We start from the raw sequence: 19417 nt of genomic DNA, 5'->3' as shown, positions 1-19417 counted from the left end.
GGGTTAGTTGAAGTGGACAATTCGAAAGTAGAATCAACACGAGGTTAACTCTTTCGTTTTAGTATAATAAATATATATGTTACACAGGATGATGTAAGAATTATTAGAAAGAATCACAGAAAAGGTTGGAAAACACTGATATAAATACTCGGAATACCTTAGTTATATAAAACGAAGTAAATTACTTAAATCGCGTTATGTCGTAAACCTGCGGAATTTATAAAAAGAACACACTGAGAAATTCCGTTAAAAATGTCACATAGGTACATCAATATATTACATAGGGAGCGTCTAAGAATTTTTGAAAAGCTGAAGTGTGGCATTGTACATATAAGGTTGAAATATACTGATTTATTCAGAGACATTTTCAGATTCCGCAAGCTTGTAAGGATAGAGATCAGAAAGCCTTAACCTCGTTTACGTTACTTAGTACAAGTGCTTCCTTGAAAGCCTCAACTCGGGCCGTTGTAAAACAGGTAATATTACATGATTTGGAAAATCCTAAATCATTTCAACCAAGTAAAAACTCCTAAATGCTATAATAAGATTTATTTACATGTGAGCGACATGCCCCAAAAAGGAGAAATTTATAAAGACTTACTCTAATAGAGACTTCTAGCTGTTCTATTTGCTTCTCCAGCTTCTGCTGTTTCTCCATTGCAACATTCTTAGCTAGTTCCATCTCTTTCTTCAGCTTCTGCACGATTCCCTCCAGCTTGCAGCGTGCGTCGGTGCCAGTCTTCACTTCCGACATGAGCTGATTTATAGTGTTTGACTTTGAGTCTATCTCTTTGTCTTTGTTCTGCAACTCTACTTCCATGCTCTTTATTTTATCTTCTGTTGCTTCCCTAGAATACGGAATGTGGAATAAACTTTACCTTGTAATTATCGAATCGGTTAAAAAGAAGGTTCGAGAGCACGGAGCAGCTCAGCGATAGAGGGCTAAAAATTGTGATTCACTGGATGCCATCTTATATTATTCACACTTTGTGTAAATAATATAAAGAATTGCCTCTTCTCATAAATAAATTTCCAGAGGATGCACAGCAGCGTCCTCTGCGTACCATAATATCACACTGCTGTCGCCAACCCGTCTGCCAGGCGTGGTGGTTATGGTATATCCGCCCATAGAAATCTTTGGGTAAGGATTATGCCTTGCAATGGGCGTCTATAGGCCGAAACGTCTAACTAGATAACTTCATAAATACTAAGAAATTGACTAATATATGGCTACTTCCGCTATGTAGCAGTAGTCGTGCAATGAAATGCAACATGTGCCAAACACCGAGTGAGCTCAACTTTGAGCTCACTCGGTGTTTGGCACTGCGCGGTGAAACACGCGTTGAGTGATTTAACGGTGATAGTTGTGTAATTTTCATTGTTCGCGGCACGCGCATTTATCAGCGGGCTGGCGGTCGGTGCACTTCATTGCACGACTACTGCTGCATAGCGGAAGTAGCTATATACTTCCGCAAAGTAACGCCTGAATCTATTAGAGATTTATAAATATTAACTGTCTTTATATTTTTATTGGCTGAAAAGAAAAAGAAAAAAACACTTCAATGCATAGTTAAAGCAAATGAAAAGAATCACTATAATTTCTTTCCTCTCTTTTCTTAACCGGTCCTATAGGAAATAAAAGCGGCAGTTATATGTCCTGCTGTGAACGTCATATGACTGAAATGTAAATAATAATTACCTGTAAGATTCAATATTTGTATGAAGATGCTTTTCTCTATCCAAAAGTTCTTCTATATTATTACATTTCTCATTTAATTCACACTTAGCTCTTTCTAAATCCTCTGCTAAACGCGAATTTTTCTCTTCCATTGTATTTATCTCCATTCGTAACTGTTGGATCTCTTTCTCGCTGTTTGTTGTTACCTGTGAATTTATGTCTATACTTATATATCCGTAGACTTACTGTATTACTGTTTCAACTATTTTGTAAGCAAGAGAAAGAGACAGATGATAGATAAGATAAATAGATGTCGATATAACAAATATAAAGATTCGTTTACATGTCTACCTTTTTAAAAGGAGTGATACATTTTTTATATATTATTAAAATCATTACCCTCAGTTTCGTGTTTTTATTAGTAATAAAATTAATATTCTTTTCATTTAGCCTGCAAAACTAAATAAAAATGTATGTACTATTTCCACGTCGTATTTTATAACAGGCTTTATATATAAAGGTATAATATAGTGTCACAATGTTTTTTCTTACTCCTTCTCCACAACTAAAACATCTTGCGAAGCAGAGTAGAGTCAAAAATAAAATAGATTAAACAAATTAAAAAAAAATAAGTGAAAAAAATTAATAAATTTCATCTTGTACACACCGCACATTTTAATTATTAGGTGGACCGGAAAGTAATGTCGTTTCTGTCGATATATTTTACAGAAAAACCTATTGATTTCTACCGCTCTGGCATTGATTTGAATACTGGACGGCAAAAGGTTGTTGATAACGAATGTGAATATATTGTTGATTATAAAGAAACACTTGTTAAAAATGTAGTCGTGTGAATTTAACTTAAAAAGCGACATTACTCTCCGGTCCACCTAATATAACATGACTGTTGTTCGCAAATGGTAAGGTACTTTAAATTGTATAAATACATTTAAAAAACTTTTAAATTAAACGGTTTTTTGATACCCATATTGTGGTGGTTGTTGAAAAATATGTACCTAGTCCGCCATATTGGAACGGCGTTCATCTAGAATTTTAAATTTTGACATAATCATCGTGTTTTACTAGTGTAGCCCTTTCATTTGATACCCATTCTAAAGGCGTTAAGGAAAAATATGTAATCCGCCATTTTGTATCGGCGGCCATCTTAGATTTATAATGTTATTGATTTTATTATATAGTATTGTCATCTAAATTAAATGTATGTACCAAATTTCAGATCAATCTGACAACGGGAAGATGCTTAAATTTCAATTTCTAATTTTGACTCAAATAAATTCCGTACGGGTCGAACTAAATAAAACCGTTTAAAAATAGAATTAATTGTTAAAAAGACATTACGTAGTTATGGGTAATTAATGAAATATTTTTTGCATATTCTTGTTTTAAATTTGTCCAGTGATTATTGCAAAGCATTATTAGAAATTTCTGCTGCAAAAATGAAGTTCGAACGATTAATCCTAACAAAAGTATCCAAAAAAATTGTTCTGCAATATATAGGCCGCCTCTTCAAATATCGTCATGATAACTGGGTTAGTGCTGTCCGCATTTAGACTTACCCACGCCGCGTCGTCCGGCGCGTGGTCGCCACTACTCGTATTAAAGAACATTATTAAAAGCAAACATTTCTCACTTGTTGATAATCAAAAATCTCTTTCAGCAAGCGATTCTTCTCCGCTGTCTCTTTCTCTATCTCTCCCTTTAAAGCCGCTTTAGCTGAAGCGGTGTCCTATAACAATTTATGAAACCTCTTTTCAAACCACACACTCTCTAGCAGGCATAGATCTATGGGTGGATATACTTTTATCGCCACGCTTGGAAAAACGCTAAACGCAGGCTAATATTTCTGCAGTAAATATAAGCTAGCATTTAACAGTAAATATTGGCTAGCAATAGCGACACAAGCATAAAACATGACGATAAAAGAAGTTAAATAAGTCAGATGATGCGAATAGAGAAAATTTTCAGTTGTAGATAATATTTTCACTGTGAGACGTGTAATATATCGTTGCAGCTCATAGGCGCTCATTGGAAGGTATGGGCCTCCCCCAAAGATATCTATAGGGGGATATATCATAATCACAACGCTATGCCGGCGGATTGTCGATTGTCATCGCAGTGAGGTAAGCAGAGGATATTTTTGCCTATTATCTGTAAACTTCTTTGTAATTATTACCGATCCTACATAATTAATGCACAAAGTGTGTGTAAGATTGCATCCAGGGAACTGAACTCGCGACATAGGATCGCAAATCTCAGTCCACTATCTAAAAGTAATATTATTAAAAGTAATATATCTATCATGAATTATGGCGGTGTGACTTGTCTTAAGGGGTATGCGATAAACTCTGGGTTAATATACGAGTGTCATACGGCTGCCACTTGAACCTTTATATTGTTCGATCAATCTGCGAGTTTCAAACGGGCTTCAAATCGAGAGGGAAAGGACTTCGACTTGGCCAACTTGTACAAATACGATTCCGTATGGAACAGTTAGGTTTAATTTATTTAACTGTCTTTCATTTAATTAAGATTAGAGAACCTAAAGCATGAACAATCTCATAACACTACAACGGATGGCCATAGTGGCTCAAGTGGTGATGATACTGATGAACTGAACAGGTGGCTCCAGCAAGGATTTTGCGGCCCAGGGCACACCAATCCACTACCAATCAGTAAGGCCAGATCTCATACCTAAGTGGAAGTAAATTAGACAATGGACAGACCATTCGCAACGCCGTACAGCTATAGAGACGATGCGACGGGGTCTTAAAAATCCTTCTCCGACTGTCACGTGAAGTTTTGCTGACAAATGAATCTACTTGTATAAGTTGAAAAGATAATTCAACCTATACAGGTAGATTCATCACACTCTGTGTTTGGCACTAATCGGTGTAACATAACTCCTGAAGATGACCCGTGGAGGGGTGAAACACGTGTTGAGTGATTTGGCGGTGGCGGTTGTGTGATTCGCATTGTTTGCCGCATACGCATTTATCAGCGGGCTGGCGGGCGGTGCACTTTGTTGCATGACTACCACTGCATGTGCGGAAGTGGCTAAATATTGGTCCTTTCCTTTTCTTCTTATTTAGAATGGACTTCCGCGAGGTAACGACTGATTCCATTAAATATTAAAGATAATTCAGTTGTGAACTCACCTCCAGCTGTATCTTCAGTTGATCCATGGCGGTGATAAGTTCAGCTTGTCCATCTTCTAACGAAGCCACTTTCTCCTGCAATGCGTTTCTCGCATCGCACACGCTCTTTGTGAATTCTTCTTGATTGCTGAGCGCCTGTCTCAGCGAGTTACACATATCTGTTGCTTCTTTGAGCCTGTGAAATTTCATCATCATTTCAACAATGCTGAACATGTGCCTTCATCTTATGCTTTTAGTAGTTCCATCAAATATTTTCCAATGAACTTAACAAGGACGTCTGTCTATCATGTGGACTTCAGTCCAAAACCTTGAAGCCCTAGCGGCCATCTGTTCTATGTCTTCTGTGGGTTGCCCGCTACCACTCCAACCTGCTAATCCGTTTGACTATCTCGGCAACCTTCGTCTTTGAATCCTTAAATTCTTGATTCGGCCTTGTAGTGATATTTACCATCATCATTTTAACCACAGGACGTCCAATACTGAACATGAGCCATAAATTAAAATTGAGTAAGAAAAGGACAAATATATAGCTACTTCCGCCATGCGGTAGTAGTCGTGCAATTAAGTGCACCGCCCGCCAGCCCGCTGATAAATGCGCGTGCGGAAAACAATGCGAATTACACAACTACCACCGTTTAATCACTCTTTTAAGCTATAGCTATATATTGGTCCTTTTCTCACTTAGGTTGGACTTCCGCAAAATAACGCTTGAATCCATTAGATAATTAAAATTGAATCAAGGCAATAATATTTGGAACTAGATTTTACAATCTGTGCCAGTGTTTCCCAACCTTTTTTGTGCTATGACTTTCTAATATTTGTAACAACCCCCTATGTAACATACATAAAATATAATTTAGATTAAAATTATTTTTTTTATTTAGTCGTTGGGCACTGGCAGCTCAGAGGTAAAGGACTGAGACTTGCGATTGTAGATCGCGGATTCTAATTAAATAGCTTTTACTATTTTTAAGTTTTGACTGATATATATTATGTTATCGAATGTATTTCATAGTATACAGTGTGATGTTTTGTGAAAATAATCTAAAACATCAAACTTATACATGTAAAAATAACTTACTCCTTCTCCTTATTAATAATGTTGTCACGTGCTTCACATATATGTTTGTTATATTCTTCGAATGTTTTATTCATCTCCTCTCGTATATTTGCAAGCATCTTATCTTTCTGTAACACGTTCAATTTTAATTTGCTTTCAAATGAATAATAAAAATCTAAGAACGCAGTGTTAGCTCAAACTAACTATTTATGAACGCATCTATTTTTCTACTTTCTCTTTTTAGACTCTGTGTATCTCTCTCTCTCTCTTTAACGGACTGTATTACCGAGTAAACGCTTCGCTTGGATCGCTGTTGCAACAAAAGATTTATTGTAACTCAGATTAAGATTTTATGCTCTGATATTTTATTATACATTTAAACCTTCCGGCAAGTGTTTTATTTATACCGGACCTTACGAACAACTAGACTTTTATTTCCTTCTCTCTACTACTAATGTCCTCTACTCCTAAATAAGAGCTATAAAACATGTAGAAGATGTATCACCTGAACGGACTCATTTCTGTACTTGTCCACGTCTCTGGTGAGGTCTCCAACGGTAGCGAGGAGCTGGTCGCTTCGCTTCCGCATCGAGTTCAACTCGGCCTTCACGTCCGCCAGTTCGGACTCCGCATGCTGCTTGGCGGCCGTTAAGAACTGAACCGTCTGGTTGTGGTGTTCACTAACCAGTTTCACTGTACGACGAGTGCTTTTTAAACCCTCATTATTTTTGAATTTTAGTATTACATTTCGGCCCGCATACTTAACGGGGCGATTATGATATATAAACACCCCCCCCCCCCGTCCCCATAGATATCTTTGGGGGAGACTTATGCCTTACAGTGGACATCTATGTGCTGAAACTACAAATTTATTGGGTTGACGATGTCGAATCCGCTAGGATCCGTGAGCCGTGAGTAAGAAGCTGTAAAAATTCGAAAGGATTACAACACCCAACACCAATAGAATATAGACATTAATGTATTGCTTTTCTATTTGTAAAAAAAATAATAGTTAAATTATAATTATTAATCATTGTCGCGATTATGGTACATATATCTAGAGGGCATTGTCGCGATTTCCCTATATATATCTAGAAGGGGGGAGGGGCTTATACCTGGGCGCCTACGTATTGGAACGTCGTCGATAACTGTTTACCATCTGTCCTGCAAATTTTGTACTGTTAGAAATTATTGGCATTTCACATTGGAATTCAAAAATAAACTAATTTAACAACGTATTTCACAGTGAACACATTATACATGATGATTAGAAGTTGTTGAGTTAAATCACTTTGCTCATAATTGACCTATGCGATTACAACCTTTATATATTTTACATCTCTTACCAGTCACCGTATATATGAAGTGTATATATGTAAATACCTTTCTCTTGTAGGCTTTCGATTAGCTGCCTGTTGCGCTGATCTATTTGCTCCTGTTTGCTCCTTGCGTCTCTCACGATGGCGCTTGACTTCTGGTATGCATCGCACAGCGCCACCTGATCCGCCTTGCAACGAGACAGGGTCTGCTTCAATCGTTCGCTGTAGTCTTCCAGTACGTCGCAGATCTCACGAGTGCTGCTCAGTCTAATACATACAAACCGATTTTGGCTGATACGTGTCCCGTATGACAGAGTCCAACGCATGGTCACTGGAGCCTTTAACACGTTCACTGCGGGCCCAATTTTGAAGAACTTTCAACTGGTGCGGCTGAGGTCGAATCAGCCTCAAGCTGAACTTCCTAGTAGTGCGGTTGAGGCCTTTTTTGCCCCATGTTCATCAATATTTTTGCAGCCGCCGCACTAGAGAGAAAACACGAGTTTTACGCGCCGCACCAGTGCCGCAGTGAACGTGTTAAGTTCTGAAGGACATGGACCGGCAAAAACACAAGGACAGAAGCCAGACAAGACTATGCCGTTCACCGCCACGTACGAGCCAGGTCTTCGATACCAGATAGATACCAGTCATACAAAAGGTCTGAGTCAGTGTTTCTCAACGTGGAGTCCTCGATCCATAGGGGGGTGAACAATTTGATTATTAAATGGAGCAATTCAAGGATGGACCTGACATGAATTAAAATTTTTAATATAAAATTTAAGTATGTAACATAGAGGGATGTAACAATTTTAGAAAGACTTAGGTAGGGCATGTCACAGAAAAGGTTGAGAAACACTGATCTAAATTATAAAAGGTCTGATATATAGCTACTTCCGCTATGTAGCAGTAATCGTGCAATGAAGTGCACCGCCCGCCAGCCCGCTGATAAATGCGCTTGCGGCAAACAATGCGAATTACACAACTACCGCCGTTCATTCACTCAACACGTGTTTCACCCCTCCACGTGGCATCCTCAGGAGTAATGTTACACCGACCAGTGCCAACCACGAAATACAACGAGTGACAAAACTTCACATAGGTAGTGTGGGACAGAGATAGTGCTCTACGAAGCCGTAATTAGCCGATTGTCTCTTTCCAAAGTTCGATGTGCAATATTTATCGGCGGGTACTGTACAGCCCTTTTCTTTGAAGTAATAGAATTAATATCGGAGGCACTTTTCTAATTGCATAGATGCTCGAGCCGAGTTTACACGCGTGTGTTGAGTTTTAATAACTACTTAAATAGAAACCAGTCAACAGATGTAGACTGATAATTTGTCCCCGTGTAAACACATCCTTAGCTTTTTCGGTGTATACATAGTCAAGGTCACCGGAAGTCGTGTCAATCTTTTTGGGAGTATTTAATAGAATAAGGCGTTACCTCGCGGAAGTCCATCCTAAGTAAGAAAAGGACCAAAATTTAGCCACTTCAGCACATGCAGTGGTAGTCGTGCAATGAAATGCACCGCCCTTTGACTCTGTGGTTGGCACTAATCGGTGTAACATAACTCCTGAGGATGCCCCGTGGAGGGGTGAAACACGTGTTGAGTAATTTGGTGGTAGCGGTTGTGTGATTCGCATTGTTTGCCGCATGCGAATTTATCAGCGGGCTGGCGGGCGGTGCATTTCATTGCACGACTACCACTGCATGTGCGGAAGTGGCTAAATATTGGTCCTTTTCTTACTTTTTTGGGAGGACTTTACCTTGCACTGTTCGTCTACCACCTGACATGATAATGAATAAAAGGTCGTTAACTTATTTAATATCTCTGGACGAAGCCTGAGCTCCTCCTGATACTGGCCAGAGATCGCCTCGCGCTGCATCTGCACCTCGACCATGTTCTGCTGCAAGCGTTCATGGTTGTTCTCCACCTGTTCCAGCTTCTCCTTCAAATCCCAGTACGCTGTGTCCTGTGATACCTAAATAACCATTCTTTATTAATGGTATTATTAGCTTTTTTACAAGTTCATCGAATATATCTATACATTATATGTTCGATGAAGTTGTAAAAGGGAACATTAGTTCTTTGTTTGCATCGATACTATGGCAGCTACATTACGTCATCGTTAACAGCGTGTCGAAAAGGGGAAGTCCACGGAAATATAGTTCCTTGTTTACATCGATATTATGACAGCTACATTACGTCATCGTCAACAGCGCATCGAAAAGGGGAATTTCACAGAATAAATTTGTTCATTTACGTCGGTATAAATACGAGCGAAGCACGAACGAATATGACTGACGACAGCTCACCGCACGATAAAACGCATGCTATGTTCAAAAGCCAAACTTCTCGCAGCCACTACCTTTGTGACCTCCTCGTCTCCCCGCCGAGTACAGATACGGGTTCGGAAACTCGAATCTTGTAAATTTTATATAGTTCACGGACCCCTGCGTTCCGTGAACTCGTTTCCGATGAAGCTGTAAAAGCCGCAAGGCTAACAGCACAAACTTCACACGAGACAATAGATAATATGAAAGCCAAACACAACACTCTTGACCGTCCGTTACGCGAAATGCGTCGGTCATCTGTCCCCGTTGTCGTGAACAGCGTGAGCGATCCGAGGTAGGATCAGTATCCTTCCTTTGATTGCCGAGTGGGCCACGCTGCCCTCTAATCCTCACTCCACACACTATACTGACAGACTCGACCAGGAAAGCTTCGTTTTAACTGCCTTATTCTTTATCTGAGTGACAAATGTCGCCTCGGAAATACGAATGCTTTAGTTTTTAGTGCACATATATATATATATATATATATATATATATATATATATATATATATATATAGTACAAATGAATCTACACGCGTAGGTAGGTACCTGCCCTATGGACAATCCCACAATGCAATGACAAGTGAGAATATCGTGTTTTTGCTCCCTCTGTTACATATAGATCTAAATACTAATATCGCTTGCATACGCTTGACAAACTCAATAAGCTGTCATATTTTATTTTAAATAAAACTTCGATTTACCGCATGCTTAAAATAACTAATACAAATTACACGGAGTCGTTACTATATATATAATCGTCGGCTTTGTTTGGGGCATTAAGGGTTCAATTCCAGTCTCAGTTACACGAAATAATAGAACAAAAAAACATCACCTCATTGGAGAATAAAAAGGAAAGCCGCCAGATCTTTCTGGATTACTGCTAAAAGCCTTTAAAATTATGTAATCAAAATAGATATAAGACACAAAGAATAAATCAAAAATAAAACATTAATGTTAAATATAGAATACAAAATAAATATTGTAAAGTAGTAATCCGAAAAGAATGGTGGAGAAAAAGAGGCGATATATGAAAGGTAAAGTAATGAGAGATATAAAAATAACCAAAAAAAAAGCACGTGGAAAATTTATCAAGCCAAAGGCCTCTTAAAAATTGTTGGTTTTAAATTGTTTGCGTCAGTTAGTAAAGCGCTACCTACTGTGAAGAATAAGAATCTAAATGATGTTTGCAAATTTTGTGATGAATGTATTAAAAAAAATTTTAATATTTAAAAAAAGAACATTTCTTTTCCAAAAGTCATTATTTTGCATATACTCTGAAAGCCTACGCTTTATAAATTTCTTGATAAAGATAAAATTAATTTATTCAACTTTTGAACTTTCAACTGAATTCTTATTGATCGTCGAAATATATTTATATTTTTAATCGATTTTAATTTTGACTCTTTTCTGCTTCGTAAGATGTTATAGTTGAGGAAAAGAAGTAGGAAGAAATCCGACAACAACACATCTTTTAATAAAGTTAAACAATTATGATTTATATATATACACTTTATAAGATGTAGCCTTAATGAAATCAAACAAATCATACGATATCATTGATAAATAGCGTTTTTTATAAAACTTTGTAATTACGGAAATAACTAGCTAAATACGCCTCAATACAAATGTGGCGGGTTTTAGGTTAAGTTAACTTTGTTTTTAAATAGTATTCTGAATTGAAATAAAATTTGTCGCGAAAATTTTAAACGTAATCAGAAAAACCATCATGTATTAAAGTATTTTCTCAATAGGTTTATTGCCAACAATTTATTATTTAAAAAAAAACCCTATTATGACACAGTAAGCACAAACTTGAAGGCATTCCTTATCATTGTTGAGTTAGGGAGATTCGATTCAAAAAGAAATCAATGAAGGTAGGTGAAAAAATAACGACACAATTTAAATAAAATAAAAAAGAAATCTTGAAAATACTTTTACATTACATATATTTGATACTATTATATTTCATCTAAAATATTAGTCACAATTATAAGAATTTCTATAGAAACTTTAAATAAATTATCACACAAATTTAATTTTATTACCTTTTCAAATCTGCCTAGATATTTGTAAATAAAATTTTTAAAAATCATCAGTAAGTTTTTGGAATAAATAAATTATACTCGAGGATAAATACACATCGTACCTTCAACTTTATTATTTTTGCTGTCTCCCGTGAAACTTTATCTCGTAGTTTTTCAACATCAGTGCTCATCCTTTTGCGGCTTTCAATTTTCTTTATATCGTCTATTTCCATCATTTTGTAGTCGTTTTATTTGTTTTTATTTCTTTAAAAATATTGCGTCTTGTATTGATAGAAAGTAAATATGGCGGGAATATCACAAGTATTTTTTTAATTAATAAAATAGTTGTTTTTTTTATTTTGTCCTAGCATATAGACTTTTGGCCAAGATAGAATAGAATAGCACACGGATACGACGAGACTGCGGTGACAATTTAACATTTTGTAGATAAACATTAACTTTTTCTGACATTAGTATATGAATTTATTGTTTAATTAAATAAGGGTTAAATATGGTAACCAAAATAATCCAAACTAATATATATAAATATTTTTGATGAAAAAGTTAATCAGTCGGGTTTATTCTATTATTCCGCTATATTTATTCGCAAAAAATGTCACTATCGTAATGTCTATTATTCCAATATCTATCGCCCGTATTTCTAACATCATAATGTTCGCACTTACTTTTAACGCTATTTTATTTTGTAATAATTTAATCGTTAAATAAAAAAAATCATAAGAATTTTGTAATTTAACGATAGTGATATAATTGATGTATAGATATCAGTTATATCACTATTACTTTATTGTATTTTAATTAAGATAACGTTTTAAATGTAATCTGCCTATTGTTCAAAATATTGATGGGAATTCATTACTTAAAGCATAGAGGACTTAAAGGTAACATAACGAATTAAAATGAAGTGATAAACAGTTTATTGTTATTACCGTTATAATTAAAAACGTACTTTAAATAGTTTAGGTGTGATAAAGACAGATATTAAAAATATCAAGATAGAATTTTTAACCAAAAATTTCCTATACACTGGTGTAGCATTGAAATCATATTTAATACTTTAAATTATCTGTAGCGAGCAATACTGATCTGGTTGAAATGTCAAATAAATGGAAATTACATAGATTATTCCTGTAGTTCCAGTCCTGTTGAGAATACGATCAAAGGTAAAAGAAAATTTAAAAAGAATATTAACCTAGTCGCTAATCAATTATGAAATTTGTTAAGGGCTTTAATATGAGTCACTGGTACAATTATATCTAAAAACAGTTTAAATTCAGTGTTGTGATAGAAATTATATAACACTACATAAGGTTATAATTGATTATTTCAGATGCTTACCTCTTCGCTCTTTACTGGCCTTCGGGCAGTTCGATCCTCAGTAGTGATTACCAGAAATTTGGCTGCAGTACAAAATGCTAAGGATCCTATACAGCAACTTTTCCTGGACAAAATTCGAGAGTACAAGCAAAAGAGCGCGTATGTACATCAAACGTTTTTAAGTATTTATTCAAATAAATGCACATGTTAAGTAATGTAATAAGCTATTTTTGCGAACTCAAGTTGTTTAATAAAAATTATAGTCTGTTAGTGGTACAAATACATCAACTGGCAAATGATTAGATTTTATATCTTTGTAATAAAAGTATATTGAGCCAATTAGTCTTCTTTAGTAATCTTCTGTGATTTAAATGGCGTTTAATATTATTTTTAATAATGCTAAGACATATATCTCATTGCATTGTTCATTAATTAGAAATATTCTGTAGTAAACCACTATATAAACCCATCACACCTTGATTTGCTTTCTAACTAAATGTCTGTAGTACAGATTTCTGAACATCAACATGTGGAAAGAAGAAATAAGCTGTGGTTAAAACGTTGAGCAGAATTTAACATGCTCAGAATTGCATTGGTTGTTACAAAAAAACTCTATGCCAAGGTCTTTTTATTTAAATTGATTGTTTTAAAATAAACATGCATTTTGAACTATGTTAGTAAATTTAAATATTTATTATCTTTTATCTCTATTACAGTGGTGGAAAACTTGTTGATCCAAGTCCGGAGATTCAGAAGGAATTAAAATCAGAGATGGAAAAACTTGAACGTCAGTATGGAGGCGGAGCCGGTGTGGACATGACCAGTTTCCCCACTTTTAAATTTGAGGAGCCTAAATTAGACCCAATTGATGAACAGGCACCAAAGGAAGCCAAGGGGAAGAAGTGAAATGAATTATAATGTTTAATAGATGCTAGGCAATACAATCTCCAAAATCTAAGAGCTAAATAAAATTGTCTCTTCAACAAACTTTTTTATTTATTATAAAGTTTAACAAAGACCATTTACAACAGCCAGGTATTAAACTAGTAAAGTAAAAATAAAAAAGATAACATATTTTAAAATAAAACAGAATTTACATAGTAATCATAGTATATTAGTTGCATAAAATAATATTATACCAATTATTAACCCTTTGCACTCAAGAGTTGGGTTTCACCATGTGTTGTTTTGTCCTTTCTACACATGTTCTTACACTCTATTGTCTTACGAAATTTAAAATGATTTTCTGTCAAATGTAGATGCAACTTTCTTATTTGAAATTACAATGCAACCAGGAACCGGATTGCAGTTTTAGTCTCAGTATGAACTTGATAGCTGTGGAGAAGCCTTGAAAACTAAGTTTGAATTTTTGAAATGATGGCATACAATATTCTTTTGGTTTAAGAAATTCCAAAAACCTTAATTGTAAAGCTGTGCATATCCTTCTACTAGGAGTAGGAAAGATTGTGAAATTGGATCTCAATGAAATAAATATGCTGAAAAACATCAAACAGCATACGAAAATCCATGCATACATCTCAGTAATTGTTTCATAAAATATCATATAAAGCAAAATTACAAAGACTAATGTTCAATAAATTATGTTAATACAGATGTCAAGTCAATATAAAAAAATTTTGTGAGTTATTTTACGTCGGAGGTCACTGGGTGGTCTGTGCCGGTGGTCTGATGTCATTGAGTGCAAAAGCATAACCATTGTTTATATATTTCCTTCATTTAAATTTAGCACTATTTTGTCTTTCCACATACATATGTATATAATTATTAACATTTTAGCCAATGAAGTGGAAATATAATATTAGGGGGACCCAAAAGTAATGTCACTTTCTTAAGTAAAATTCACACTACTACATTTTAAACAAGTTCTTATTTATAAGCAACAATATATTCACCTTAGTTATCAACAACATTTTGCCATCTAGTATACAAATTTTTAATGCCGAGCAGCAAAAATCATTCAGTTTTTCTGTAAAATATGACAACAGAAACGACATTACTTTCCATTCTATTATTAAGAAATTAAATAAAATGTTTTGTATTTCCTTTATTATATGAGCTGTTTCATGAATTCAAATTATAGCCCCTAAATTTGATAGATAGTAAATCGACATGTTTAGGGCATCAAGACATTTTAAAAAGTTTATGTACATGTCATGAGGATAATGAATTTGGTATTGTCACAGATTATAAATCTTGAAGTATTTGAAACACTTTAATGTATATATAACATTTTATTAAATTTAACTGATACATGGAATAGGTGGACTAACAACATAATCAAGGTTGATACAGGTCATTGTGGTGTCTTTGAGAAATGCCTATGCCTCACAGCAGGTGTCCATCAGCTGACATGAATGACCAAAGAATGGATATATGATTAACTTTCTTCTCCATAAATTGTTTCTTAACATACACCAGATTGAGTCCTAACATTATTTTAAACTAAAGAACTGGCACAATTCAGATTTTTTTGAATCCCTCAAATGTATGTACTGTTTATATAACCGAGTACCAAGTTGCTTATATTTCTCAAGATCTTCGTTTTGCGTCTTCACCCACCCAGAACGCCATATGCCAGAGTTGGCAGTCATCTTCTCAATAAACAGTGACAACACTACCGCAGCCGCATAGCTCTTCCTACAGGACAAGTACTCAAATTGTTTCTCATCAAAAAAACGTGCCCAGTGGTGTGTATAGCATGTTGATTTCTTATTCATCAAATATTTTTTTAGATACAACCTGACTTGTTTAAAACAAACATCTATTTCATCTGATTGTAGCTCCTCAACAATAACAAAGAATGAACTACCTGGTCCTGTTGTTCTGTAAATAGTTTTTAGTAAATTTATGATCCCCATATCATAATAAGCTAAGTGATCTACTATACACATTCGAAATATGTTATATAATCCAAAGGATGGTGACGTTATATTTTTTACATACATGTGCTCTATACGGAATTTGTTAAATAACACCTTGGCAAACATTATCATATGACTCCGCTCTCGTGTTCGGAATTCCCGGCAACATTTGTAAACGCAACCTTCAGACGGGCATAGATAATCTACATCAATAAGTGATTTTATGAAAGAAATTCTACTTTGAAATTTTTCTTGACTGAAAATAAACATAAGATTATTTTTTCCTTTAATAATGCCTTGCATCAGAGTCAAAGCGATTATGCCGAAAAAATATTTGAGTCTAATTCTAGATGATACACTTTCATCCCAAGTGCTGAGTAATTTATTGCAATAAGTGATAAAGGCGGAATTATCAACAGGGCTCTTTTGCATCAGCTTTTTTGATGTATTCTGAGTAAAATTCATGTTCCCGTGCCATTTTATAGACAATCCATATAGTAAAGTGGAAAAGCCATCATTTATATCATCTGATGCAGATGAGTTGCTGGAATCTATATTATCATTACCAGTCTCTTTTTCTTCTGAATTTTTTTCAACTTCATTTCTCTGTTGCTCCTCTTCTCTTGGAATATCTGAAAACTGTTTGTTATCAATTGCTTCTTTAGTTTCATTGTTGCGAGTTTCATTTGATTTTGCGATAATCTTTTCAATTTCCATACCTAGTCTTTCTTCAGGTGTTAAAAAAAATAATGTACCAAGGTTGCTGTATTCCTTTTTGTGCCAAATAAATTTTTCACTGTTTTCTGTAAGCGGTATAAGGGCTATAACTGCAAAAAGTATGTCTGTGACCCATAAGCCTTTGGGTACCCTACCCCCAACATAAAAGTTTAAAAATCTGGTAATGACCAGTTTCTGTGTATTTAAATTCATAACCTTAGTTGGGAAAAAGTCTTCTTGTGATATTTTGTAGCACTCATAATCATTCCATTCATCAGATTTTCTTTTGTCATTAGATTGAACAGAAAATGGTAGGGATTCATTGCCCTCTGGTGATGAAGAATATTCAGACCCTGCCTTCCCATTATTCGAACATTCATTATCATCATGGCCTGGCACTTCATTCTCATTGGAATTAGGACTTTTACCAACATTTACATTAAAAGGACATTCATTTGAGTCACTATTTTTATTACTCTTGTCATCTACAGGATTTTCTGTAGGCAAGGAAGTTTTCCCTTCTGCAGGAACATTGTCATTATTTAAATCATTTGCAATATCATCATCTTTCTCAGGAATTTTTGAAGTCAGACTTTTACAGACTTCAAGCTCGTCTCTGTAACAATTTATATATTTTCTTTAATAGAATGAATTAAGCACAATAATTTAGGCATAACACTATTTAGTATTTACAAGATATGCAATTAATAGTTATACACCAAACGGCTTATTGCAGATTAATGCACAAGATACACAAGAGATAACATCTCTCTCTATCTCTACTTCTCTTTGACTAATATGATGTCTTGAAGATTGTAACAACATCTGATATCCTCGCGGAGAAAAACGAACTGAACGATGTGAGGGACATCAGATGGTGATAGAATCAGTTCTAACTTAGGCTCCAAAAGAATCGCTGCTCACCAGACTTCTAGTTTAGACTCACAGAGTCCCAAAATCAACTTGAAGCAGGATTACTCTCCATTATAAACAGAGCCCCAAACTCTGCTTTTGATAAGATCATTACATATAGTGAAAATAGTTTTTAAAAAAGAAGCCTCCATTGAAACTTGACTATTTGTCTTGTGTTAACTTATGTATATTGAAGATATCAAGGTAGGCCTGGAAGAAATTATTAAAATAATACTGGCTTATATGTCAGCCTTTTAATTTAATTGTGTATAAATTTTTAATTGCCTCTCATCTACATCAAATCTAAGACTTATTTTCCTAAACTCTAAGGTTCCAAAGTTATAAAATTTGACAAACAGGAGACGGCTGTTTCCTGTTTATCCTTCAAAAACGCTTCCAGGTTTCTGCCTTATAGCAACAGAGAAGGAACCTACCACACAAAAAAATAAAAATTATTTGAATTATTGAATTCAAATAACTGCAGTCAAGTAGGCATGCACTTTTGAATCATCAATTATTTTAACATTATAAGTAGTAAGCCACCATAGGCTCGGAATGCTGATCTGTTGAGGAGAGCCAGTCAGAAATATAACTATTAATCTTTTTAAATAAATTCTGATGTACACATTATAATATCAACACTCCTAACGAATCAACAAACCAAGTTCCACACAATGAATTGAATTTGCACTGCTTTTTGTTTAGAAAGCAATGATATGGTAAACAGACTAAAGTATACTGTTTTTAGCACAATTCCACGCTGGTATTGTAGTTACTAATATTAATTATTTTTATTAATATATATTATATTAAGCAATATGGTAAAAATAATATCACGATACTAACTGTACACAAAACAGAAACACGTCTGTTGTACCATCCTCTTCTTCCGTATTTCCCACAAATATCATCTTGAATTTTGTGCCTTTGTAACTTGATTACAAAAAGCTCTTGAATAACATTGAATTAAACTTCGTTAAGCAAACTAAAATTGAAATCGAGAAAACTATGATCATATACACAACATTAATCTATTGCAGCAGTAAAGATACTCAACACAAAGATGGTACTGAAACCTTATATGTATTTTCCTTCAACAACTACACAATTTGTGTGAAACTTTATTTCCCGGTGATTCACTGTCTGTGGGTCGGTGTTGCAACACTATATTAAAATATATCGAAAATATTCAATTTCAAAATATTATTTTATTGCATTTTTAAAATTTTACGTGTTATTTATTTTCATGTACGTAATACAGTAATATAATATACATTTTTGGGCTAAATCTTTAATTTGTAAATATTGATTCATTTTCATTTTTTTACATTAATGATTAAACTGCCCACAGAAAAAGGTAAATAAAAAAAAATTATGGACGGAACAATTTATTTAATGTGTATTAGAGTAACAATCAGTCATTGACAGAGTTCAAGTTTTAAATTTAATTAAATTTATTTGTATTTTTATAATAATATTTAAGTATTGTAAACATTTTTTTAATTTTTTTTTGAGTCTGCCTTATATATTATTTTATAATTTTCTCCTTAATTTTAAAAAGTGAATAATAGAACTTTAAGTTCAAATGTCTAATATAGTATCGCAGTCTGTCAAACCAAACAAGTACTGCTCGAAGGTCGATTATTTATACTAAAGTTTTTTATTGTTAGTCTTATGGCTTATTTAGTACTCATTTGCATTTTTTTTGACGAAGTGCCACTTTTTTTTTGGTAAGTTTGTAACTTTATAATTAGTTTTTACGGGTGAATGTTTTTGCTGATTATATATTTCAACTACATCAATACCTCGCTTTGCGTCGTTTCGTTTTGCGTTTTTTTCGAAGTTGCGTCGCTACTTAATCAGTACTAATTTTCACTGAGCGTCGTTAGATTTTCGAGGTTGCGTTATTTTGGGTTCGAGTCTTTAATTGTTTTTTTAAATTTTCTTTTTTTTTTCTCAAAGATGGCAACACTTTTA

The 19417-nt window shown here is 34.5% G+C and overlaps 3 protein-coding genes across 3 annotated transcripts; 1 reads left to right on the top strand and 2 right to left on the bottom strand.

The window, feature by feature from the left end:
* Positions 1–181: 181 nt before the first annotated feature.
* LOC137920006 (synaptonemal complex protein 1-like) lies at positions 182–11827 on the bottom strand. Its single transcript, XM_068763241.1, has 10 exons — positions 11714–11827; positions 9047–9210; positions 7298–7500; positions 6420–6607; positions 5936–6042; positions 4855–5029; positions 3330–3425; positions 1700–1884; positions 602–848; positions 182–208 (listed from the first exon to the last, which is right to left on the bottom strand). The coding sequence occupies exons 1-10, from the start codon at positions 11825–11827 to the stop codon at positions 182–184; spliced, it is 1506 nt and encodes a 501-aa protein (XP_068619342.1).
* An 860-nt stretch (positions 11828–12687) lies between these two features.
* ATPsynCF6 (ATP synthase, coupling factor 6) lies at positions 12688–13916 on the top strand. Its single transcript, XM_068763032.1, has 3 exons — positions 12688–12775; positions 12943–13088; positions 13646–13916. Exons 2-3 carry the CDS (start codon positions 12943–12945, stop codon positions 13833–13835), a joined length of 336 nt encoding a protein of 111 aa, XP_068619133.1. The 5' UTR covers positions 12688–12775; the 3' UTR covers positions 13836–13916.
* Positions 13917–14855: 939 nt separating this feature from the next.
* Positions 14856–18481, bottom strand: LOC137919807 (uncharacterized). Its single transcript, XM_068763004.1, has 2 exons — positions 18287–18481; positions 14856–17144 (listed from the first exon to the last, which is right to left on the bottom strand). Exons 1-2 carry the CDS (start codon positions 18349–18351, stop codon positions 15383–15385), a joined length of 1827 nt encoding a protein of 608 aa, XP_068619105.1. The 5' UTR covers positions 18352–18481; the 3' UTR covers positions 14856–15382.
* Between the last annotated feature and the right edge of the window lie 936 nt (positions 18482–19417).

The sequence above is a fragment of the Battus philenor genome, unplaced genomic scaffold, assembly GCF_028537555.1.
Source record: "Battus philenor isolate CCGP_79_NKW_IND1 unplaced genomic scaffold, ilBatPhil1.0.hap1 SCAF_17, whole genome shotgun sequence".
Lineage (NCBI taxonomy): Eukaryota > Metazoa > Arthropoda > Insecta > Lepidoptera > Papilionidae > Battus > Battus philenor.
The sequence above is the reverse complement of the archived record's forward strand: the minus strand, read 5'-3'. Positions and strand labels throughout refer to the sequence as shown.

What these genes read in the sequence shown, in the direction of transcription:
- LOC137920006 (XM_068763241.1), bottom strand. Translation starts at nt 11,827, where the DNA reads ATGATGGAAATAGACGATATAAAGAAAATTGAAAGCCGCAAAAGGATG. An exon ending in CAAAAATAATAAAGTTGAAG is followed by an intron (nt 9,211 to 11,713) that starts GTACGATGTGTA and finishes ATGGTTATTTAG; the next exon opens with GTATCACAGGACACAGCGTA. An exon ending in AGCTAGAAGTCTCTATTAGA is followed by an intron (nt 209 to 601) that starts GTAAGTCTTTAT and finishes TAAATTCCGCAG; the next exon opens with GTTTACGACATAACGCGATT.
- ATPsynCF6 (XM_068763032.1), top strand. Translation starts at nt 12,943, where the DNA reads ATGCTTACCTCTTCGCTCTTTACTGGCCTTCGGGCAGTTCGATCCTCA. An exon ending in GAGTACAAGCAAAAGAGCGC is followed by an intron (nt 13,089 to 13,645) that starts GTATGTACATCA and finishes TCTCTATTACAG; the next exon opens with TGGTGGAAAACTTGTTGATC.
- LOC137919807 (XM_068763004.1), bottom strand. Translation starts at nt 18,351, where the DNA reads ATGATATTTGTGGGAAATACGGAAGAAGAGGATGGTACAACAGACGTG. An exon ending in GTGTTTCTGTTTTGTGTACA is followed by an intron (nt 17,145 to 18,286) that starts GTTAGTATCGTG and finishes AAATTGTTACAG; the next exon opens with AGACGAGCTTGAAGTCTGTA.